This window comes from Peromyscus maniculatus, chromosome 3, assembly GCF_049852395.1.
Source record: "Peromyscus maniculatus bairdii isolate BWxNUB_F1_BW_parent chromosome 3, HU_Pman_BW_mat_3.1, whole genome shotgun sequence".
NCBI lineage: Eukaryota > Metazoa > Chordata > Mammalia > Rodentia > Cricetidae > Peromyscus > Peromyscus maniculatus.
In genome coordinates, this window is record NC_134854.1 from 18,235,040 (window position 1) to 18,261,692 (window position 26,653).

At 38.9% G+C, this 26,653-nt stretch overlaps 1 protein-coding gene across 1 annotated transcript in view; it reads left to right on the forward strand.

Annotated features, from left to right (window-relative positions):
- The window catches only part of Col28a1 (collagen type XXVIII alpha 1 chain), a 164,635-nt gene that overhangs the window by 18,016 nt on the left and 119,966 nt on the right, over positions 1–26,653 (forward strand). Inside the window, exons 9-13 of the mRNA XM_006986901.4 lie at positions 4,762–4,806; positions 7,085–7,129; positions 8,379–8,432; positions 23,870–23,938; positions 24,990–25,058. Of these exons, the coding sequence (XP_006986963.1) occupies positions 4,762–4,806; positions 7,085–7,129; positions 8,379–8,432; positions 23,870–23,938; positions 24,990–25,058 (282 nt within the window). The remainder of the gene's footprint in view (positions 1–4,761; positions 4,807–7,084; positions 7,130–8,378; positions 8,433–23,869; positions 23,939–24,989; positions 25,059–26,653) is intronic.

Consider the following 26,653-nt stretch of genomic DNA (forward strand, 5'->3'; position numbering starts at 1 on the left):
AAGTTGCACCGGGTATGGAAATCTCTGAGAGTGCTCAGTGGTTTATTGATACATCTATCCCAGAGTTCTGTATGAGCAGATTTTCTGGTTGAAGTCAGAACATGTTCCTATCATCCATTCTATCCGCCAGAGCATATAGGCCACAGACCTGGGCAGTGGACTTGCAGTTTTAGTGGGTTCTATTATAGGTATTCTTGGTCTCCCCATTTCCCAAGAAGTCAGCACTTTTACAGTATGTGAATCTTGTGCCATCTTTCTATTTGGTAGACACAAGCCCAGGAGCTCCTGTGAAATGGCTGAAGCCTGCTAGGTCTTACACAAACCTCTTTGCAATCAAGTACTTCCTGAGTCTGAGAGGGAACCAAGGTGTGGGCTGCCTTTAGCAGGAGTGGGAATCATATAGAATGCACTGTTGTACCCATTGAACTTCAAGACTTACAGCTTCTCCTCTTGTGGAAGGAGCAGGTTATAGGAAGTTCAAGGCTGTGAGTTTGGGACTAGGGGTACATGGATATTTAAACTATCTATGTGTTGTTCTTTGTTTGATTTTTTCCAAGCCAGATTCTCACCTATCCCAGGCTGGCCTTCAACTTGCTATGTAGTGGAGGATGACCTTGAACTTCTGTTCTGCCTTCCTCGCCTTCCTATGCTGGGGTTACAAGTGTGTTCGGACACTTCCAGGTCATCTGGTGTTGGGGATGGGACCCAGAACTCCAAGCATGCTGGGCAAGCACCCTGACAACTGAGCTGCATCCCAGCCCTTTTTATTTTTTTATAAGTACATTTTTCAATTAGGGAGTCAGAACATTAGTTTGAGAGTTGGATTTATAATGTTCAGCTGTCTAGAAACATAATATATGGGCTTCTGCCTGTACTCTTTGGATCTGGGCCCCACAAATAGCAGGGGAGAATCGAAGCACAGGCCTGTAAGTATAGTTCCAGCATTGGTATGCCCAAAAGAGGGAGGCTTAAGACAGCCTCTGTTTCCTAACTCAGCATCTAGAAAAGCATGAGTACCTCAAGATACCAGAGTGACTGTTTCTTCCTCTACACAGAACTGAATTAATACCGGCCTGGGTGATTTACATAGTTAGTGGATAATCAGATGGGATAATGGGTGTGACAACGTATTGTAAGCTGTTTGCTGGTACATAAATGTAAAGTGTTGTTATAAAAAGGAAAGAGAAAAAATAAAAAGGAAAAAGAAAGATTTTAATAAAATTGATATTTGTGGAAATTTTTTAAAAAATCAATAAATATAAGGTTATCTTATATACAGTTGAGGAAAGCTCATGGATGAACCTCGTGTGTGTGTGTGTGTGTGTGTGTGTGTGTGTGTGTGTGTGTGTGTGTGAAGATTCAGTTAACCTCCTGGGGAATTGTAGACTTACTGGAAGAGTCCTTTCTCACTTGGAACATACAAACTGTCAGAGAAAAGTGGCTCAGATCACTTGACACTCAGACCAAGATTCAAGACTCAATCAAGAGGGACAGCATTAGGAACTCGAGGCTGGGACAGACAGGGCAGATCTGCTCAAAGCTCCCTAAAGCACTTGCTCGCTAGAATTATGTGATTGTGGTCATTCTACAGGCGTTCATGAGCCCACCACAAAAAAAAAAAAAAAAAAAAAAAAAAAAAGGAGCTGCCTTTGCTGAGGCAAATAAAATGGAGACAATATTTTCATTGATAGAAATCTGCCCACAAAACAAATGCTGCTCCTCAGAACCCTGCTGCTAGCAAATCTGTCTGGGGACAAATGGAATGTGAATGCTGGCCAAAGGAATTTTGAATGTATTTATGGTAGTTTTCTGTTTGATATTTTGGTCATTTTGTTCCTATCCAACATTAGGAAATTAATTGCACTCCAATTGAGAGTTTAAGAGCGATTTTTCCACTTATATTCTGAAATAAATGTTCAACTTGTTCTCAGTGAAAACTCAGTTTTTCCTGGGTCAGTTTGCCTCACAAGCTGTGGTGAGAATGGATCACTTCTGAGCAGAGCACAGCTGCCTGTGAGAGCGGCATCTTCCCACTTCTGCCCAGACGCAAGCAGGAGCTGGGCCGAGGGTTAGGCGAATGGAAAGTAACTTATGGCCCATGGCAGTGTGCCTTGTTGAGCTGTGGGCGATTAATAACACGGACTTGAAAGTCTAACAGGGTCAGGTTTGTAGTCATGGCAATGTAGTGTCTCTGAGCCTTGCATTCCCTTCAGATGACTGGGATATGTATGTAAATACTGACACATATATGTTGTGAAGATATGCAACCATGGAAAGGCTCAGGGACACACTTTGTGCCCATGACTGGTGATTACAAGGCCATTTCCTTACAGCAGTGCTACTCAGTGTGTGTCACGCAGCGTGGCAGTCAGGTTAGTTGATATTATGCAACGAGATAAAGCTTGCGCAAGAATATGAATCCATTGTGTTACTAAGTCCAGGGCTTCTGCTGTATTTAGCACAATGCAGCATTCTGTATCACTAAGACCTGGGATTACAACTGCTTGTTCTCATAGTTTGACTTCCCCCGGAGAGGAGCAATGTAGTGAATTACATTCTAGTGTAGTTTTCTCATGTCTCTGTGCAGTGGCTCAGTGAGTAACATGTGCTAGAGCAGCACACAGATAATACAGCAAATGTAGCAGAAGCAGAGGTCGAAGGGCTCTGGACTAGTAAGACTCAGTCGGCACGCAAGCAGACCACTAACCCCTTCAGTCCAGTTTCCTTGCTTTAGCAGTAAGAATTGTTTCGAGGCTCAGAATAAAGATACACATGGAATCATTTTTAGGTGCTAAAGGGTCTTATTAACAACAGATGTTAACATTTTGAGGAAACTTGAGTCTTTTCTGTCTAATTGCCTGGTGCTTTTCAGTTCTAACTACCAGAAGTTTGAAAAGTCTGAGAAAATGGGTTACTATTCAGAGGCTCTCAGTCCACTTGCACAACTGTAAAACTTGTAAAAACAAACAAACAAACAAACAAACAGTATTATTCTTAATATTTTAATTGTGAAAATTATATGTTTTGTATAATATTATACTTTACATTTGTATGCATTGTAAAATGTTCACATTGACCTCAATGAATTGCCTGTCACCACACTTATCATTTCTTATAGTGACAATACTTAAAACTTATTTTTTAATGATCAAGAGTAATATCATTGTTAGCTGTAGCCTGTGGTGATATATTGCATACCCCAACTATAAGAGACCATCCTTTAGGTAACAATTGCCACCTTACACAATACATCTTTTGTCTATATCATTGAATAGACCTTTTGAACTGATTGCTCTCATCTAACTAAAATCTTGTGTCCTTTGAACAGTCTCCCTAAACCTCCATGTGTTGTCCCTGATAACCGCCATTCTTCTCTCGGCTTCTAGTTTTTAGATTCCACATATAAGGGCGATCATGGGAGTGTTTGTCTTTGCATTGGTTTATTTCATTTAATGTATGTCCTAGGTTAATCCGTGTTGTCAGAAAAAGGAGTGGTATTCCATCATATCTCTCTCTCTTCCTGTCTGTCTCTCTATAAATATGTGTGTGTATGGTATTTCCTTACCTTGTTTGAAACACAAATGCTCAGTCTATAAAGTTAAACTGGCATTTATCTAAAGCAGTAAATGTCAGGCAATATCAGCAAAATACTACTCTAAACTCGGAAGCATAATTTTAATGTTAGTTTTTTAACTTAATTTTTTCTTTACTAAGAATTTTTTTATTCATTTTGCATACCAACCACAGATCCCTCTCTCATTCCTTCTCACTCTCCTCCTCAGCTTTCCCCAGCAACCCACTCCCCATCCCCTCCTCTAAAAAGGTAAGGCCTCCCATGGGGAGTCAGCAAAGCCTGGTACATTCAGTTGAGGCAGGTACAAGCCCCTCCCCCTGCATCAAGGCTATGCAAAGTGTCCCACTATAGGTAATGGGCTCCAAAAATCCAGCTCGTGCACCAGGAATACTGATCCCACTGCCAGCGGTCCCTCAAACAGACCAAGCTACACAACTGTCTCCTGTATGCGGAGGGCCTAGTCTGGTCCCATGCAGGCAGATAATACAGTGAGTGTAATAATGAAAGCTGGGCGGCATGCTCAACAGTGGACCCTTTTTTCTCTGAAGGATCTTGCTAACTCCCCATGACTGCCTTCTCCAGATATAACACTGTCTAGTCTTAGGAACTTTCTATTGGTTTTCTATGCTAATGCTACTAACTGATCAAGGTCAGTATTCAGATTGGACATGGCATTGTGAAAAATATAGAGACTTTCAATTAAAAGAGAGCTGGATTCAGATCCTGGTTCTATTCTATACTTGCTATGTGATTATATATACTATATATCCTATTATATACAAGCTATATGACTGAGGACAATACCTCAAAGAGCTTACATTTTTCCTGATTGTAAGAACAGAATTATAAAGCTGATTTCATTGATGCATCTTTTGGAATCAGATCACTATACAAAGAGAGTGAAACATGGTAGATGATGAGTTATTTTCCTTCAAATTCCATTTCTCTGTCAAAAATGACAAGCCATCATTAGGTGGTACCACTGATTTGAATAGCTTTAGAATAAATTAGGATAACTCATGGACAAAAAAAATTCAAAGTTCATGGCCCCCCTCAGTATTGAAGATGAAATGGTGTGGACTGCTCACCTTGTGTAATTATGCTAAGATTCTTTTTCTAAAACTTGGAATATTGAAGACTGCCAATGTGTTGTTTGTTTGTTTATGTGTGTATTTATTTATTTGCAGGGCGAACGAGGAGAATGCGGTAAACCAGGAATGAAAGGTGACAAAGTAAGGAGCATGGTTTTCAATGTTAGCAGCTGTCATCCCTTTTGGCCTGAGTTTCCTTAAGAAAAAATCTTGAGAAGAGCTGGAGTTCAGTTTTCACATCTGAAACATGTAAAAACTGAAGGAAACATGTAAACATAAAGTAAACATGTAAAACATGAAATAGGAAACCAGAGAATACATAACTTAGATAATGAAGTCTCTCCCTACCCCGCCCCCCCCAGACCATTAGGGCCATTTTGTGACATCCCAGTCTTTGGGGTCAGTCCTACCGAACATTATGGTGGAAAGAAGGGCTAGCAAGTCAGTGCAAGGTGTGTTGGGTGCAATGGAATGGCCGTCGGGTGCAGCTTCACACAGAAGACTAAAAACGCCATGAAGTTAGTGGATGATAGGAAGCAGGTGGCGGAACTAGAGTAGAGAATAAACAATAGTATAACTGGTTAGCCTAGTTCACTATAAATATAGGTGAGGAACTTAAGCTAGAGACATAATCAACTTAGCATGCCAAAGACTTTCTTCATCTTTCTTAATTCTTAATAGATCCAAACTACACAGACTGTGTATCCAAAAATATAATTATAAATGATGCCAAAAAGGCATAGAATAAAATAGTTGTCATTCCAGTAAAGAACTATTGACTATGAAGACTATCCAAGATAAGGAAATATAAAATGTCTGTGTTATATGGATGGATGGGAGTGACAAGGTAAGATAAGCAGAGGTTGAGGAAGAAAATAAAATAACGAAACTGGCATGTTGCATCAAATTCTTTAAATAGCTTGATCTTTCCTGGAAGCTGATAAACTGCTGTAGGGTTGTAGACAGGCTGCAGTATGCAGCCTGGTGATTATTTCTGGGTAAACCAAAGCGAGACAATGAATACATTTAAGTGGGAGAAGGACACGGAAATTTGTAAGTACAGAAGAATGAATCCACAGAATAGAAAAGAGATGAAAGCCAAATACGCGGGCACATATTATGAGATTAAAATGACTGACAAATAATTAATATATTTCATTGACTAAGATGCTAGATGTTGTAAAATGCTGCATAATTTTCTGTGCCAAAAAGAAAAATACTGCCAATTTATAGGATGTGATTCGTTTCAAGTGTATCTCAATGTTAATTTATAAAAATATGAATATGTATGTATGTATAGGGTCCATAAAATATGGCACCCTTGATATGAAACATTGTTTCACACAAATTTATAAGAAAAATATGTGAAAACATTAAGAGACAGAAAGAAACATAAATAAGGAAAATATCCAAATATGCCTGCAATCAGAGAAGTGAAATTAAAACATTTCCATAATTTGACATAATTTTACCAAATTAGCAAACAGAAAGGCAACAAATGATACTTGTTCTTGATTTACATCCCATACAATTAAAATATATATAATATATATTTTTGTATTCAAGCAATGACCATGGCCAACAAATTTTATTTATAAAGTTTCTTCCTTTCCTTATATACATGATAGACAAAGGAGTGACAGACCCTCCGTGGCCTCGGTTTCAGTAGTCATCTTCTAGAATCCTTAGTGATGAATCAGAATAGGACAGAGATGTAAACACACACATAGTTCTATGGTTATTTAAAACAGCACTCATCAGAAGCACTTCAATGTCCAAACTATGGAATGAGTAACAAATTATGGTAGGGCCTGATTTTTATCAAATAACTTGGAAAAAAAGGTAGAAAGCTTAGAAAAGGTAATCTATATACTGTATTATACTAACACAAAATAAATCATAAATGTATTTTGAGATATGGAGCATACTGAAATATTTTGGAAGATCATTGAGTATACATTTTATACTCAATTATTATACATTGAGTATATAAACAGTGTTTTGTCAAATTCCAAGTTAAGGACAAGAGCAATCCAGTTGTCAAGCAGACTTATCACTGATTGAACAACATTGGTTTACTGGAAAGAAATAATATTCCACTAACTACAGGAGTTTCTATACTTAATTAAATGTTCTAAGGACCGTTGTGGAGCAAGTTCCTTACTTTGAACCAAATATTAACACATAGGCTAAATACTGATATCGTAAGTTGGATTTTCTTGGAGTTTATTTATTGAAGCAAAGTTTGACTCTGGGGTCTTTTGTTAATTAGGATCATTAGGATCATTTTGATTCCTTCTCTTTGATGTCTGAATAACCAGGAAAAAGTGAATGCTACCCAGAACAAATTTTTAATCTAAAATCTATGCTTTATGGAGATGGATAATTAGAGAGACTTACCATTAATTTTACTCCACAGGGACCTCCAGGGCCATATGGACCAAAGGGACCCAGAGGAATTCAGGTAAGGAGGCAAATAGAAAATCTAAATTTGACCTAGACTCAACTTGTGAGCTTTGAATAACAGTAAAACAATAAGCAACAACAACAACAACAACAACAACAACAACAACAACAACAACAACAACCCCCTTGGCCCATTTGAACCACTTTTAATTAAACCAAAGTGTCTAGAAATTGCAGCCAGGCATCAGTAATTTTTAAAAGCTCCTGGATGATTCCAGTTTGTAACCAAGTTTAGAAACCACTTTACTAATGTTTTGATTACCTTAGCTCTCTGAAGACAGACACCAATTGGAACCTCATCAGTACACTTGATAACTTCAACTGATGAATAGCTAAGGGAATAGAAATATATGGAGAAAGGTAGATGTGAGAAGGAAGTAGCTATTGATTCTATAATATAGTTATAAGAGTTTACATTTTTTCTAAATTTATTTATCTAAATATTTATATTATTCCCTTCAATTTAAGTAGTTAATTTTTGAAGATATGAAATGAGTCTATAACTTAGTTATATACTGTGGACCCCAGAAAATAATTCAGATCAATTCTTTCAGTGAAGTGACTTGTCTCTTCTAAGATAACAATGGATGTAGATGAGCATGAAAACGTAATTATAGCATTGCAAAAACTCTCCTGAAGGTCTGGAGGTACAGCTCAGCGGTTATCAGACAAGCGCGAAGCCCTGGCCTCAATCCTTGGCACCACAAAAACAAGACAAAGCAAAACAAAGCAAGGACAAAACCAAGCCAACAAAACCCAGCTCTCCAGATAGGCTAAAAGTTATGTTTTTAACCCCAGAATTCTTAGGCTGTTTCTAGTTAACCAGCTTCTTCATTTTGACCTGGATTGGCCAGAGCAAGGTGCTGACTGCCATTGCAGGCTTGTTGCAAAGGGACAGCTTTCGATGATCTGCTTAGAAATATCTAGAAGTTGTTTGATAGGCAAAAGTCTTTTTAAAAAGTGGAATCCAACACAGGAAGAAGATGAAAAGCACAGGCTTCGAAAGTAAAGATCCTATTCAAAATATATTTGTTTTTAGTGTATGTTGTTTTAGAAGCTTTTAATTTGACTCAAGGAGTTTATGCTGTGCAGGTTCTCATTTGAATGTGATCCCAAAGTAGGTCAGAGCCTCACAGTCAGGCTACTGATACCAGGATGCCCAGGAACCCTAGGACATGGCTTGCGTGTTTTTGGTTGGTCTTCTAGTTTGGGACATAAACTAATTCATGGTTTTCATCTTGGAGCAGGGCATTGGTGGACCTCCAGGGGATCCAGGCCCAAAGGGATTTCAAGGAAATAAGGTAAGTTTTTCCTAATTCGGAGATGGGCATAGTGTCTTTCACTAGTGCACCATGATGCTGTGAGTTTTATAAGACAGGAATCAGTCAATTCTTTGAAAAGTGCCTCTGGAAATACTTAGTAACCTGCAGGTATATGCGCAGAATCAAGCTCACGTATCCAGGTGAAGCAGTGGTATCCTTTTATTATTTATTACTTTATTATTTGGGCGTTATTAACTATGAGGAATCATCTGGCATTGTTGATAGGCTTCTGTCTTACTCTCGATGTCTAGTATTTATGGTTCACTGGGAACTGAAAAGCAGTACCCTGCAATGAGACTCCAGCCATTCCCTTTTTCTCTTAGTAACCAACCCCACATACAATTTATTAGGATACAGGATTTATGACTGGCATAAAAACATTCAGTACCATGTTTGTGACAATATCCCATAGATAATCCAGTATGACAGAGGGGAGGGGTGGAATAAGAGCCAAATAGCATCCCAAGATTCTCTAAAGGGGCGGTGTTGAAGTACCTGGTTATAGGACTTTCTTTTCCTATGTGTCTGGCCACTTACGACCTAGAAACAATGCTCCTCTTTTTTTTTTTTTTTTCTCAGCTCTTCTCAATGACTGGTAAACTTCATAGATGTGATCAATATCCCGTAACATATCCACAGAGGTAGTGAAGGGAGGTGTGTAGAATTTTGGACAACTATTAGCTGCAGACGATGCCATCCTCCATTGACCCCCAATAAAGGTCATCTTTTGAAGATGATGTTAGCTTTAAGTTATAGGGAACAGTTGGGCTACTTGAACGTTAATTCTCCAGAGGGTGAAAGGGAGTGACAAGTGTGTATTTTTAATGAGATAATGACAGTCTGAGATTTCCCAGGCCACTTTTAATTGGCAAATTAAAATAGAATGGGCCTCTCAGCAGGAGCAGGTTTGAGCTTCATCTAGGGAAATGTCTTTTCCAGTCCTTGCCTATGATTAATTCTCTCTGGGGGACAGAAATGGCTCTGCTGAATACTGAGTGGTTTTCATAAAATTGCTTCAGCTGTAGGTAAAATCCTGCCAAAAGAAAAACCATACACGTCTTGACAGTACATACATATTTTTAGGAATCATTGGTCAAGCAAGATGCTGATTTTTATATTTGTAAAACAGAGGCTTAAACTAGGGTATCAGGGCAGAAGATTGTAACAGTGACAGAAAAACAGATGAATGAGAGCCATAAAGAATGTGAGAGATTGTGTGTGCTGGCCTCATGTAGTCATTTTGGAAAGGAGAAATAGGGCCTGAACTGCATCTGAGGTGGAGGCGGGGTGAGGGAGAGGCAGGGGCAGAGGTGGGGCTGTCACCTTCACAAGGGACTGAGGAGGAGGAAACAGTACTGGGTGGTGGCGGTGATGGCTATGGCAGCGAGGGTGTATGGAGACAAGTCCTTAAAGGGTTGTTATTAAGATATGGGTCACTACTGCCTGGCCCATCACTTTTCTTTGTGCCTAATAGACTCTCTACTTAGGCTTATGTTTTGTTTGTTGTTGTTTTTTTAAGAAATAAACCATTTCATCAACTTTAGATTTTAATTCTAGCAATGCACTGATTTTTAATAAATGAGACTTCTTTAAATGGAGGAATGGTTATAATAGACAGAATAGTTCTGTGCTTGATTTTCATGGCATGTTCAAGAAGGGAGTCATCTTCCCAAAAATAATGGATGATTTCATCTCAAGAATATTTCTTTAAGCATTTTTATTTCTTATTTGTTTGGATTTCTTTTTATATGCAGACATTGTTTTTGAGACAGGACCTTACACAACCTTGGTTGACCTGGAACTCACTGTATAGACTGCAGAGGACTTGAACTCACAGATATGCCTCTGCTTGCCAAGTTCTGGAACTAGAGATGTGTACCACCATGCCCTTCAGATATATATATATATATATATATATATATATATATATATATATATATATATATATATATATATAAATTTAAAAAATTCCAATTAAAATTTAGTTGTGATAAGCCGGGCGGTGGTGGCGCACGCCTTTAATCCCAGCACTCGGGAGGCAGAGGCAGGCGGATCTCTGTGAGTTCGAGGCCAGCCTGGGCTACCAAGTGAGTTCCAGGAAAGGCGCAAAGCTATACAGAGAAACCCTGTCTCGAAAAACCAAAAAAAAAAAAAAAAAAAAAAAAAAATTTAGTTGTGATAAATTATACATGACATAAAATTACTTAGAATTTCTTTTCTTCCATCTTCTCTCTCTCCTTTTTCTCCCTCACTGTATGTCTCTACTCTTCCGTCTTCTCCCCATTCCTTTTTCCTCTCCCTCGCTGCTATATTATTATTATTATTATTATTATTATTATTATTATTATTATTGACAGGGTCTTGCTCTGAAGCCCAGATTGCCCCTGAACTCGGATCTTTCTGCCCCTACCACAAAGTTCACAGCCAATTAAAAGATGTCAATTTCAGCCAGACTCAATTCTAGCTGCTCCAATGGATGAGACAGGAAGACCACAAGGCCAACTTGGGTGACTTAGTAAGACTTTGTCTCGAAATTATAATAAATAAATAAAATAAAAGGAAAGCGAGAGAACTCGGCTATAGTTCTGTGGTAGAGTACTTCCTTAGTATGTAAGGCTCTGCTTTAAATCCCTAGCAGTGCGCGCATGCTCACACACACACACACACACACACACACACACACACACACACAAGCTTGGGCAATGCTAGAGAATGTGTTAAGTATTATTTGGAAGCTGTGAGGTAGAAATGAGTTTCCCTGTATATCTTTAGTTATAGTTCTCATTTCAGGTAATAAATTTATTGGTCTCTTTGTCTTCCTCCTCCTCTTCCTCCTCTTCCTCTTCCTTGTACTTCTGATCCCTTTCTATTTATTTCATGTTTTGACTATTTGCCTATATGTATGTATGTCCACTATGTACATGCCTTATGTCTGCAGAGGCCAGAAGAGAATATAAAATCCCTTGGAACTGCACTTAAAGTCAGTGGTGAGATACCATGTGGATGCTGGGAACTGAACTAGTATCCTCTGGTAGAGTAGTAAGTGCTCTTAACTGCCTGGTCTCTTAATCTTTGTTTTGAAATTATTAATACTTTCTTGTAATTTTTAATATTTTTGGGCCTGTTAGTCAGGGTCACATTAATCATTGGCTAATGTTTTTTTTTTCATCTTATACATTTGTAAGTATATTGTCTTAAGAATAAGGTTTGGGGGAACAATCCCATCTTGCCTCTTGGGATGTGCTTCTAAATTGTGAATATATAATAAAGTGTTTTGTTCTTCAGTCTGAAAAATCATGTTATATTGAATATTATATTGATTCTTTCTTCTCATATATTATTTTGTTAGAAAATATTTTTAAGAAGTTGCATTTGAAATTTATGCCAAAAACTCTAAATTTCAAGCAGTCTGTGTTTTTTAATGGGCATGGGCAAGATTATTTATCCTCATACCTCTACAATCATTGCTAACATTTATTGTACATTTCTTATGTGACATGTACAGTTCTTAATATGCTGTTGCCAATATTGCCTCCTGAGGCATGATTTATTCTTATCACCATTAGACAAATTAAGCTTCTGAGGTTCCAAGAATGTAAGTAATGCTCTCAGGCCCTTAGAGCTGGAAAACCTCAGCACCTGAGGATAAAGTCGGTTTTTACCCATGATGTGCTATTTACCCTCCTTCAGGAAAAGAAATGCTGAATTTCTGAATATTTTACCCAAGACCAATGTGTTTCTTACATTAGACATGGAAATTATACCTATCTCATCTCACAGTTCATTCTAAGTGTCAGAAACAGTTTGTTGAAAAGGCATTTCTGCTTGTTTATAAGCTCACATGAAATTCCAGAAACAAAGGAAGGAAACTGCCTGGAGAAAAGAAACCGTTCAAGCTGAATTTTCAAGCACTGTGTCTCTAAGAGACCAAAACAGACACTGTACACTTACAACATTCATAAAGATTCCGTGAGAGTTTCTAGATGGGCCCTGCCTATGGCTTTGAATTTATGAATGGTGTCTCTCATGAACTACAATCACTGTTTGTTGTTCTGGGGTTGGATTTTCTTCATCAAAGGTCTTCTGAACCCAGAAAAGGTGGCCAAAGAACAAAAAGAAAAAAATAGCATGTGCTAAATCAGGAAAAATGTGCCTCTGGCCCAGTTTCACCCATCATTTCTGCCATTAATACTTTCCACATGGAAATTAACTCCTATTCTGCCCTGAATGCCCTTGTTGCCATAGCAACAAAATATAGATGTTTCTTAGAAATAAGCCTTGGTTCAGAGGCCCTCAGGCTCTCCCACTCACAAGGATCATGTGATAGCACTCAGAAGAGCATCCCAACAGTCTTTGAAATCATTAGAAGTATAGTTATGGAAGTATCTGAAAAGCCTTAGCCCTGGGACCAAGCTGAACTTGTAACTCAGGAGAGACTGGAGCCCGATGGTCAGCACTGCCAACTTTCCCAAGGCCACTGTGGTTGTCCCAGGCTGTAATTAATCAACAGGGCCCTCTGCTAGCTAGCTAGAATGGGTCAAGATGGGGAGGACTTTCAAATTTGTAAATAATTCCGAACAAACAAGCACAGTGAGGGGTTACAAGACTTTAGTTGTTCTTGCCAGATCTTGAGACCTTTCTGAGGTTCTTTTTAAGGCATATTTCTTTCTCAAATCTCATGCAAATCTGCTCTTTCTGAGGGGAAGGACTGTGTTATAGCATGTGTGAAGCTGCCTATAACATTTGAAGGTGCCCCATAGTAGAGCCTGGTGATCAGGGCCCGACAAGCACAGGTGACCGACACCATATGTACCTCAAACTATTGGATTGGTGCCATTAATACTATATCACATGAACTTATCTTCAGAGGCAGCTATCTTCCATGTTCCACCTGGCATTGTTCTAGGATATCCACAATATTTCCAAAAGGATTTTCTCCTTAGAGTTTTCTTCTTCCTCTTTGAGTTCATGTATAAGAAACACTAAGTACTCTTATGTAGGAGACTTAGTATTTATGTCCAATTTAGCTTCAGAGATACTGAAAAAACTCAGAGAAATCAGGCAGGGCCAGTGGGTAGTACAGGGAAATGCATGACTGTTTGGAACAGCCAATTATTCTTCTAACATTATAGATTGTGCAGAATGGTGTAGGGTTCACCCATGAATAGCTTCCTATGCACAAATTAAAACATTCTTCATGCTTTCATGTTCTCCTCAAAGTGGTAAGAGGATGTGATTCATGTATGACTTAGAGTCTCATGATTTCTATAATGTTAACATTTTACTGAGATAGAAATATCACTACTGAAGACACAGAAGTTTTAAAATACATTACTTTTGGCTAGTCTTAAAATACTTCAGTTGGCTCAAAGTTAACATAGTGGCTCTAGGACAGTGGTTCTCAGCCTATGGGTTGCACCCCCCTTGGCAACCCTCTAGCTCCAAAATTGTTTATAGTTAATATTCATAACAGTAGCAAAATTGCAGTTATGATGTAGCAACAAAAATAATTTAAATAATTTTATGGTTGGGGGTCACCACAACATGAGGAACTATATTAAAGGGTTGAAGCATTAGGAAGATTGAGAATCTCTGCTCTAGGAGGTTAACCTACTAAATATGACTAATATTTCCAGTTGTAGTTTGGAAATAGTTAAATGCCATAATAAGAAAAACTGAAAGAATTTTAGATTTCTCCTCAAACAAGAATCATGTATAGATTTATTTTAAGGTCTCAAACAACTTGCTGCTTTCAACTACCTACCAACTATGGTTTGTAACATGATATGTAATCTCTTATAACTTCATGTGATGTAAGTCAGAAAAAGCTTATGAAGTGTCTGCAATTCCTAGAAAAAATAATTAATCAAGAGAGTTTTCAAACACAATTCTCTAAGCACATTGGTTGTATTTTGGGCGTGGAAAGCAGTTTCAAACAGCTTAAGTATTGGGCTCCCTGGTTCTCCTAGTGGGAGCTGGCAGTTCTAAACAAGATTATGATGAATCAGTGCATAGGGAGGGGCTCTTTATAATTTTTATTATAATATTTGTCGAATGAATAATACTGGCCAGATTTTGAGACCCTTCTGCTTTCAGAGATGCTGAAGTCTAAATAATATTTCTGTTCCAAAACTAATTAAAGGGAAAGGATTGTTAGTAATTCAGCAATTCCTGATGTGGAAAGAGCTTTGACTTGCATGAACATCTGCTCACCAGGAATTTAAGCAAGGTTATTAATTCATCTGACACGAGACAACTGATAGTGACACATGAAAGAGTTCCCAGAACACGTGGGATGTCAGCCAATGACTTCAAGGCTGATGATTTTCATGCCTGAATCTCTGACCCCTATGGCTTCAGCAGCTGAGGTAGACTGTGTACATGCATGTGCATGTGTGTGTATGCAGTTAGAGCCTGCCAACACAGAAGCTCTCATGAGCCAAAAATACCAAAAAAGCTGCCAACATTTGCCAGGACATTTCTGTGTGTAACTCATATGCCTAGTTAGATTGGATGCTAGATAGAATAGACCCAGCCATGTGCTCAGAAGAATGCCATGGTTTTTTATAATTATGTCACTGTCATTAATTCAAGTACATTACAATAGCAATTTTGCAGGGGGAAGTTGTTCATTCTAATGATAAGGCGTTTTATTAAAATTGTAAAGGACACATAACCTAGTATAATTTGGACCATTGAGGAAAATTCATTGGAATTCAACATGCTAACAATGTTATTTAACAGGTATTATTGTTTATACTTCATTTTTTTTATCATTTCAGTGAACTCTGTATGAAAAAAACAATACGTCCTCCTTCTAGCCTCCAAGCATGACTTTTAAAGAAACACGTCATACTTCAAATTGGTTACCCTTCCCATATATCAATGGTTTTGTTGCCACAGGAATGGAAGGTGTCCAACTTGAATATTTTCTAGCAACTTACTTTGTGCAGGAGAAATCTAAATAGTCTTTCAGAGGCATGGTTGTAAAAATATCTCCTGAATGGCTTCTACCAGACTTTCATTTTGGTGAGAGTGGCACACACTTCTCTAGCTTTTGTTGTGTGTGAGGGAGCCTGAATTTACCACCAGATTGCCCTGCATGAACTGTCATTTCTGCCTGACCAAGATGATCAAGCACTGACAGCCTACAGTTATTGAAATATAGTAGTACTGCTACTTGTAGTTTTGACCAGTTCTTTCTTTTCATAGAATGTTTTCTTTAGAAAACACAAATGGATACTCTTAGGATACACGTGTGGACTGTGGTCGAGTAGATGGTATTTTAAAAATATTTAAAATTGGAAATTTCAAATAATGATGGTTCCACCGCTAGTACAGTTTATTAACTATGAGTTTATATATAAAGTTACAGTATGTAACCACAGCATTACAAATTATAATTTACATTAATTTTATCACTGATGCAATGACACATTGATGTTGTAGATCTTAAGTACCTGAAATGGAATATGAGTTGGTTTGTGTAAGATCTGATTCTTCTTGGCTTACCTCTTATTATATTTGTCTTGTCTTCCTCTGAAAGATCTTCAGTTGTAATATATTATAACTCTGACATTTGTGCCTTTTATCCTATTCCAAAAATCAAATGGGTTTTTGAATTATTTAAAAATGAAAAGTATGTGACTTTAAGAGGTAGTTGGACATGGTAGCTAAGGGTGCCATCTCTGATGCCAAACTGCGAGGCTGACAGCAGTTTTAGGTTTTATTACCTGTGAAATTCAGCATGCTAACTGACTTTCCTGTGACTCAGCTTTGTTGTCCATGCTCTGGGTTGATAAAAGTTGTTGTTAAGACTGAAGGAATTAATATATGCAAAACATTCCCTATAGCATCTGTCCCAGACTGGATCCCACACATGTTGCCAAGCTTTATCAATCAACTGAACCTTTTGACAGCCTTCTTCATAGCATCAGAAGTCTATACCGCTCTTCTTCCCTGAAGTAAGCCTTTAACCACACAAAACTTCCTCTGGAACAAGAGAAAGTAGGAGCTCAGAATAGAGAACAATTCAAATGTACTCGATGGAGACTGACTTCCCTGCGCTCTACTTCCTATTTGGCCTTCTTTTTAAAAAGGGGGCTTTCTTGACTTTTCCCCTAAGGCTCTGCACAGACTCTTTACTAGATTCCTGTTCAGATGTAACCTGGCCACATTTGAGCCATTTTGCACATATAAAATGCTCGCAGTTATCCTTTTCCGTTTTGAAAGCCTGAAAACAATTGTCCCAAGACTCCCATTGGATATGTCACACTTGTATCTCAGAAATGACTCCAAGAAGTTGTCAAAACATCTTTTCAAGGGTGAAAGGGGCCCAAGGGATGATTAAACTGTTCATAATTGTGCTAGGTTTCAATGAATTGGGCAGCTCTTACATAAGTGGTTCTCGACCTTCCTAATGCTGCAACCCTTTAATACAGTTCTTCGGTTGTGGTGACCCAAAACCATAAAATTATTTTCATTGCTACTTCATAACTGTAATTTTGCTATGGTTATGAATTGTAGTGTAAATATCTGTGTTTTCTGAAGGTCTTTGGTGACACCTGTGGATGGGTCATTTGACTCCAAAGTGTCCGTGGCCCACAGCTTGAGAGCCACTGACTTCCACTGTTCATTATTTTAGAGAAAGGAAGCGTTTTCTTTGGTTAGAGTCAGTAATGGGCACACAAGCCTTGGGTTTTCTTTGGCTGAACTTTCCTGAGAACGTAAGCTTTATTGTGATCTCATTATTCTTTCAGCTATAAGAACTGTTAATTGTGTCTAGGTGAGTTTGAAGGAAAAATTGTGGAATAGTCACTTGGCATCATCATGCATTAATAATTTATATACCTAAACCAGCTGTCTTTATTGAAAACTTAGGTAACTCAAAAGGAGAATTTCCAGACCTATAGTTTCTCCCAGAGCTGATCAAGTATCCATACAGTTCCTGCTCTCTCGTTGATGCTCAGTAAACATCCAATGCTTAGGGGTTTGCACGAATAACTGTAATTAGCTAAGCATTGACATACCAAAGGGGAGCAAAACCCTCACTTATCATCCTCTCAGAATGGTAGTGGGGGCTTGGTACCACAAATACAGAGTTGCAGAAAAACAGTGCTCTTATTAGTGCAGTGAGTTTCGTCTCATCAGAGAATTCTCCTTTAAGCACGGTGCGTAAAATATGATCTGAGGGTAGATAATAACAAAGAGGTCATAAGAACACCCAAGGTAGAGTGAGTGGCATGTTCTAAGATCTAAGATCTCAGGGCAGAAATGAACAGGTCGTGCACAAGGGACTGGCCATTGCTACTAAGCAAAGAGGAAATTGTGACAAGGCTACAGAGGCTGCAGTGCCATGCTATGGAGCACCTTGCATGAGCTGTTTTCTTGTGCTAGCAAGGGGAAATACCTCAAAGGAGTTTTTGTTTGTTTGTTTGTTTTTTCAGGTTAAAATAAAAAGGAAAGATTTCTCTGGTAGCAATGGAGGAAGCAGATTGGAGGGTGCTGGAGTTGTAGGTTGCCTATTAAGGATCCTACTGTGGTTTGAACAAAAGTTAAACCTTGTGTATATTATAGAGATGGATGAATTCAGGAGAGATTTCAGAGGCATGCCTACAGGTGTCTATATACATTTTACATGGATGCTTCCTGTGTTCTGGTTTGACGTAAGAGGAATGGACTGTGGAGATATCACATAGATGGAGAATACTAGACGATAACCAAGTCTAGGAGAAAAATGACTTTAGTCTGTATGTAGAAATGGCTAGTCCCTTTTGCAATTATTCATTTCCCAAACTTCCCTGAGGCTGTTTTTGTAGGTTTCTGGGACACAGTTAATTGTTGGTACTGTCCATGGTTCTGAACCAAGTCTGGCCTTTTAAATCTTTCCAAAACCCATAGCCATATTCTTGAGCACTTGGAATGTATTTTATATAGTTGGAATTTCTTCAAGCCTAAGGTACATGTGAGCTTCAAAGATGGCACTTAAATAATGAAGAAAGTAATCACTAATACCTTAAAATATTGATAACATTGAAATAATATTTCAGGTAATAAGTAAACCGGTTATTAATTATAATTCATCTATTTCTATTTACCTCCTTAGTGTAGCAACTAGAAAATTTAAAATTATGTTTGGGACTTGTTGAGTAATTTCCACTGGGCACTGCTGCTCTTGACAGGGACCCTATTTGTCACCCTATTCTTAGCTGCTTGAGCCTACCAAACTTCCTGCTGTCCAAAGAACATCTCATGTCATTCTTCCCTCTTCTTCAATTCTTGCTGTTTTTCTTTTGTAGCAGAGTAAATAAAATTCCTACCTCTTTGTTTATTTCAAATATCTCCCCTATTGTAATAAATTTTCAGAACTCGTTAAGGCAGAATTAAACACTCCTTCCTAAGAGATGCACATGTTCTGTTAACATTTCTATCCTGGCTAATCCACACGCTTGTGTTTACTTTCTTATTTGCTTGTCTATCTGGGCAGACTATAAGCATCTGCATAGTATGGATGAAATGTGAATCATGATTCTAATTATATCAACTAATGCTCGATTACAGGCATAGGTTGCTGTTCACCAGATAGCTGTTGAGCACCAGACCTTGTAGGAGGTTGGTCAATAAAGCCCCAGTGAATAACAATTGAATGCTCACATAATAAACAGCTACAGTATATGCTTGGATATAACTTGGAAATTTTACAGACAACATTTTGAATCTTCTTACCATCCTTGTAAGGTACATGCAATCATCCTTGTTTTGCATTTTGGAATCTCATAAAAGATCTAATATTGCAAATGAAAGAACTAATCCATTAGACTAAATGGCTCCAAGGCCATGTTTTATTTTTCATGTGATTCTATGCATAATGAAAAGTGGACTTAAATGCCAATTATATTTCTGAAATGGGAAGAAACCCTATTTCCTAGGATTGTTTGGAGATCAAATGAAATAATGCATGTGAAGTATCAGGGCAATGCTTATAAACAGTAGGTTTCATTTCACATTGGCTTATTCTCCTCTTGAGGCCCAGAGCAACAGAGACATTTGTAACTTCTGAGAAGGGCCTATATGGTCTCCCTGACCAACTCATGCATACACCCATTCACAAGGAGGCTATAATAAACAAACCATTACACCTCTATGGGGTGATGCATCTTAAACCAGTTCTCTTTTAATGCTTTCTTGTGGTATGTGCTTCTGATGGTCAAGGAAAGCGAAACAGGGAAATAGCAAGTGCAGTTAGTGTTGCAGGTACATGATCCATGCATGCATGTGCACATACATGTGTGCTGATTAGGGCTGGCAGGAATAACAAAGATAAAAGGATCAAGTCTGGACTCTTCCCTGTCTGTGCTGTCCTGCTGAATTCCCAGAGAGCATTTCTGAGTGTGGATTCCTCTGCATGCCCTGTCTTGCTGAGGCAGCGTGTCTCACAATGAGTATCAGTTTCTTTGCCACCATGGGCATGGTAGGGAAAATGCAAAGGGAATTAACATTAACCCTATGTTAGTGCTCATTTATGGGTCCTATGTTGTGACACCAATCTCCTAGAAATAAAGTTTAAGTTAGTAGCATGTGAAGATGTGTTACTCATGGGCCGTGTTCCAGGAAGGGAAGACAATCCTCCCACGGTCTTCATGCTCCTATAGTTCTCTTGAAAAAGCAGCATGAAGAAATCTCCGTGGTACCAACCAGGCTAAGGGACGCCTTGGGCTTATAGGTGGGATTGTAGTTGGAAGTTTTCCTGTGTCTCACCTGGTCCCGCAGCTGGTGGGACCCAAAGCAAACACACAGAGGCTTCTATTACTTACAAACTGTATGGCCTAATGGCTCAGGCTTCGTGATAGCTAGTTCTTACAACTTAACTCTGCCCATTTCTATTAGTCCATGCATTGTCATGTGACTTATGACTTACCAGTATTTTCACATCTTGATTCTTCTGACAGCAGCTCGTAGCCATAGCATCTCCCCACTCTCCTTTCTTCTCCTTTCTCTCCACTTGAAATGTACGGCCTAACCTTATCCTGCCCTGCCATAGGCCAATGCAGCTCTATTTATCAACCAATCAGATCAACACATATTCACAGCATACAGAAAGACATCCCACAGCAGGAATGGCTTCTTCTCTTCTTGATGTTCTTGGGTCATGCTTTTCATGGTAACCACCAAACCAGTTGTCAGTAGTTAGAAGAAACTTTCTTGAAAACCTGGGCAGTGGTTTGTTTCCAATATCAAACTTATAGATAAACACTGAGTAGGGCAAAGCTTCCACACTAACGGCAACTCAAATTTCCCCCAAATGGTTAGTGCAAGTGGCTTCTGACCTGTTATGAAACAAAGCTGTATTTAAAAAGAACAAGATAGAGCAAGTGAGCTTAAGGTTTTATGTTATTATTGCATTTTAATATTTTCCTAAAATTGGTATTTTAAATTTAAAGAAGCAAAACTTAAAGAAAAATATGTTTTTAAAAAAGATTAGCTAAATAACACCTTAATTTCTAAAAAATTATAAAAATTAACCGGGCGGTGGTAGCGTACGCCTTTAATTCCAGCATTTGGGAGGCAGAGGCAGGTGGATCTTTGTGAGTTTGAGGCCAGCCTGGTCTACGGAGTGAGCTCCAGGGAAGGCGCAAAGCTACACAGAGAAACCCTGTCTCGATAAATCAAAAAAAAAAATTGACTTGAGAGCCAGTGGTGGCACACTCCTTTAATCCTAGCACTTAGGAGGCAGAGGCAGGTGGATCTCTGTAAGTTTGAGGCCAGCCTGGTCAACAAAACAAGTTCCAGGACAGCCAGAGCTGTTACAGAGAGAAGCCCTGTCTCCCAAAACAAAACAAAACAAAACAAAACAAAACAAAACAAAACAAAACAAAACAAAACAAAACAAAACAAAACAAAACAAAATAAAACAAAATGGTAACCTGAGGACACCATTAACACATTAGCTTCTTAAATTATCTTCTGAAATAAGGCATTTAGCTTAAAAAAATCCCAATAAATAATATGTTTAAAATATTAAGGCTGCTTTAAAATTTTTAACATGTTTTCTCATGGAGTGATTAACCTTTTTCTTGATAGCTGGTATTTTTTAATAGAGTAGGTTATCTTACACCAATATTAATAGAAAGACTTTATCTTGGAAAAACTAGCTATGTGCATTTTAAGTGAATATCTTTGCTATTTGGTAGGACTTGTTAATTATTGAAATGTAGCAGAAAATAAAAAGTGGTCAATATTCTACTATTGTTATGATTTTAAAATAGCTTCATTCCAGATATCTCCGTGCATCTTTTTTTAACCTTCTCAAAATAAATAATAAATAAAATAAAATAAAACAAAAGAGCAAGAGGGCTGAGTGGGTCGAGGTGCTTGCTGTTAATACTTGTAATCTAAGTTCAACCCCAGGGACTCACATGGTGGAAGGTAAGAACCAACTCTTGAATGTTGTCCTCTGACCTCCATCTGTGTACCATGGCATGGGAACCCACATATACACTCCCAGTAAAATAAATAAATAAACAAATAATAAACAAATGTAATAAAACATTCAACAAAACCAAAACAACCCAAGTACACACCCAGCCTTGTGTTTAGTATTTTTCCTAGGTGCTGACTTGGGGTGGGGGTGGGAGGGAGTCAAGAGTTTGCCTTCTTCAGAGAAAATGCCCCTGTTAGATTTAAAAAATAAACAAGAACTGTGTCTTAAACTTCTCTGTGTTTACTTCATGGTCCTCCACAAGGCAAGTATATGGTGTCCCTTTATGGACTGATGGGACCAGCTACCCATATGGGGCTCGTATAACACACATGGGCATTCCGACCTGGGTGGAAAGTGAAAGAAACTGCAAGAAAATGCTCTTCAGAGAGAGGAGATTTGCATCTCCAAGAGGCTGAGTCTTTTCTAGCCACGGCTTATATTTTGAGGTTAAGAAAACAGATTCAAATTTGGTATGAACTTCTATGTCTGATATGAAGAGAAAGAGAGAGAAATTGCATGGACAAGAATGTGTCAAATAAGAATGGCCTTTAGCTGCCTGTTGCAGAACATTTGGAGAATGCGGGAGCAACTGTAGAATTTTAAAAGGAAGAAATTCACTTGATTGACCTGCCAGACTGGGTTTTCTCCACAGCACGCACAGCAGCCAGCTGTGAATGCCATCACCCAAATGCCAAAGTGTCATGAACTCTGACCCTGATATTTATACAGATTTCCTGTGTTTTAATTAATTTTGCATCTGGGCATATGTTTTGGGAAGTTGACTTTTCTTGTTCTTTTTCTTTTTCCAGTTGGTCAAAGTCAACAGACTTCTCTAAAGCCATGTTCTTCCACACCAGCATAACATTCCTTTGGTTTCTGTCTGTCCCCTCCAAAGTCATAGGTCTCTGGGGGGAAAATCAAAACTAGTAAAATTTTCCTTAACTTGAGCAAAGTTTGGTCTCAGTGTATGTCTAACTTTACCTCTTGCAAACAAGAAGAGAAATCTTTAATATGGCTAAAGCCTGACCTTAAACATGAGAGTGGGTAGAATTATTCCTTAGCATAAATTAAAGGGTCATGTGTGTGTATAAAAACTTGAAAACATACCAATATTAATCAAAGTAATAAGTAATTAATTTAAAATTTTTATATGTATGTTTTAAGATACAAGTTTCAGTAAGATTAAGCACCTCCCCATATATTTAGGCAGGGCAAAGCAATCTAGTATAAGGAATAGATTTCCAAGAGCCAGACAAAGCATTAAGGACAGCTCCTACTCCCATTGTTAGGAGTCTCTCAGAGAGACCAAGGTACACAACTGTCATATGTATGTAGAAGGCTTAGGTCAGTCCCATGCAGGCTCCCTGGTTGTTGGTTCAGACTCTGTGAGTTCCTATGAGCTAGGTTAGTTTTTTCTGTGAGTTTTCTTGATCTTTGACCTCTCTGGCTCCTACAGTCCTTAGATGACTGGAGGCAAGGGTGGTGGTGGGAGGGCACTTTTCAGGATCAGGTAGAAGGGGAGGGAAGGCAAGGGGAACTCCCACAAATCTACAAGGATGACCCTAGCTAAGATTCCTAGCAATGGTGGATATGTAGCCTGAACTGGCCATCTCAGTTGTCCTCAGAGAGCCTTCATCCAGTGACTGATGGAAACAGATACAGAGATCCTCAGCCAAACATTAGGCTGAACTCAGGGAATCCTTCTGAAGAGAGGGAGGAAGGATTGTAGGAGCCAGAGGGGTCAAGGAATATTATGTTTATTTTTATTATGATTTGCAATATTTTTAAATGTTATTTAAAAACTATAGATAACTGAGGACAGGGTCTGTGTAGTAGGCTTTGCTGTTGGTCACAGAGCTGCCATTACAACCTTGTACACCAAAGAGCTGCTCAACAAATACCACTGAGCTGAACATTCCTGTCTGTTTCACTTTAGGGTGAACCAGGTCCTCCTGGTCCTTATGGTCCCCCAGGAGTCCCCGGTATTGGACAGCAAGGTGTGAAGGTAATGATACTTGCTTCATTGTCTATAGATGACTATTGAACTTATTACTGGGCTGGGAAAGTGAAGTGTAGACCCTGTTCAGTCATTTTCTGCAGCAGTGATGTACATTTTGGGCCTTTGGACACTGCAGCATCATGGTCTCGGACAGTTACCATAAGAATAACCAAGACACATTTCGCTTTGGTTGGAATGAAAACTTTGCTTGTCCAAACACTCAGCTCTCATAATGCACACATGGTTTCTTGGGCTTTAAACACTAATGTGCAAATATACTATTGGGAAGTGTAGCATCTGAATGTGTAAACTACCACCTGCTCACGTTACATGAGCAGAGCCTAGAGGCCCAACACACTGAGTAAATCAATGCTGGCAGGGAAATTCGTAAGGAACTGCGAAGGGAGGGAGCATCCTGGGGTGCTCTGTGTCACACAGAACATATGAGAGAGCAGAGGGACATACTGATTTTACATGGACTTTATGGCCTAGACAATAAGGCTTTAAATCAGAACCAAAAGGGTGCAGTTCTATTCAGTGTGCTTAGAAGGTAGTCAAATGCTGCCGTACACAGCATTTCAGCAGTTAACAACATAAAGACTCCAGGGTAGGTGGAGCTTATATGGCAAATTCCTGGAGGAAGATTCTTCCCAAGGAGATCAAGTCTGCAACAGAGCTTAAGGAGAGGGAAATGGGTAGTGGGTGTGGGGACAAGAAAGGAGCGGCATTTAGGAGAGTGGCAGGGAATAGCTCACTTCTTACCTTGGCCATCTCAGAAACAACCGCAGTTCCTCTCCCCCATTGCTACACTATCATTTGTAAGTGCTGGAGACACTGGGTTGAACTTAGACAAGGGCTGGTGAACGTTTTAGGGCAATTTGTTTGTTTCAATTCATGTTCAAGCCCATTCGCCTCCTCTAAGTATGTTGTTGTTGCTCTTGAACATGAAAAGTTTGGCTCTTTTGCTATTTCTCCCTGTTGAAATTGCCAGCACATTTTCTAACATCTTATTACTTATTTAAAAACTCACCATGTAACTCTGCTCTTCCTGTCTCAGGGAGAAAGGGGCCAGGAAGGAAGAACAGGAGCCCCGGGACCGATTGGAATTGGTGAACCGGGACAGCCAGTAAGTACAAAAAACAGTTGAAAATATAATCTTTATGTGTCCATTCTGGTAAAAATAAATGGCCAAGTGACTCTGTTTTGTATGTTTTTGTGTTAAAAGATACTTTAATAACAGAAGTATGTAAGAACCAGATCCACATTACTGTTCATCCATGAAATAAGACTATATACATGGTATGGTAGTTTGAATATAATTGGTCCCCATAATCTCATAGGGAGTGGCACTATTAGAAGGTGTAGCTTTGTTGGAGTGGTTGTGGCCTTGTTGGAGGAAGTGTGTGTCACTGTAGGGGCAGGCTTTGAAGTTTCCTATGCTCAGGATACTGCCCAGTGTTTCAGTCGATTTCCTGTTGCCTGCAAAATGTAGGACTCTCATCTGCCTTTCCAGCACCACATCTGCCTGCATACCATCATGTTCCCCATCATGATGATAATGGGCTGAACCTCTGAAACTGTGAGGGAGCTAGCCCCAATTAAATGTTTTACTTTATAAAAGTTGCTGTGGTCATGGTGTCTTTTCACAGCAATAGGAACCCTAACTAAGACATATAATATGTATGTGTGATCTTTTCAACTGGTCTTCTCTCCCTGTAATCTTTTGTAAGATTAATCAGCTTGGCAAAGGAAAAAGAGTGCTCATGTGTCAAAGTTTTCTAGGAGGTGACAGATCTGGATTAGGCCTACTGTCTATACATGGTGGTTGACATCACTGTAGCCCTGAGAACAATGGGACTGGAATGAGGCTGAGGATCTTCTCATTACGTAATCCTTGAGAAGGCTCTAAAGTTAGGATTGGTGGTGGGACCAAGATCAAGCCTATTTTATTCACGGCTTCCACCTTCTGCAGCTTTGAAGTTTGCTATTGTTGGAAAGGGAAAAAAGGATTCTGTCAAGAGAGATCTGCAGAGGAAATGAATAAAACATGACTCTTCCGTTATGAGGATCTTTGTTAACTTCTCAAGTAATCTTTATTCTCAGCAAAGAACTGTCACTGACTCACTGAGGCAGAAGCTAAAGCAGCCAGCCGCAGCAGTAGCCTCCCTGTGTGGTTTTGTAGTACATATGACCTCATATAATCACTAACAGAAATGTGTTTCTTTGCAGTACCTGTGAACGAAACAGCAGTATATTGTCTGAGGTTTTGTTTTATATGACTGTGTGTGTGTGTGTGTGTGTGTGTGTGTGTGTGTGTGTGTGTGTGTGTGTGTGTGTGTTGCATATTATTTCAGGGCTCAAGGGGCCTGAGGAGGGCATTGGATCCCCTGGAGCTGGAGTTGCAGGTGGTTGTGAGCTGCCCCAATGTGGGTGTTGGGACCTGAATTGGGGTTTTCTGCTAGAGTAGAAAGATCTCTAACTGCAGTCATGTCTCTAGTTCTCCAATTTGACTTCTTAATAGAGTCTAGATATTTATCCCTTATTAGCATTGTTCTACATCATTTCACTCTACATTATTTCACTCTAAATTATTTTTGTTACAGTATTTTTTCCATTAACATTTATTTGGTTTTACCCATATCTTTAACAGTCTCGTTTACGATAGCTTCTCTCGTTTGTTCTCTCTCTCTCTCTCTCTCTCTCTCTCTCTCTCTCTCTCTC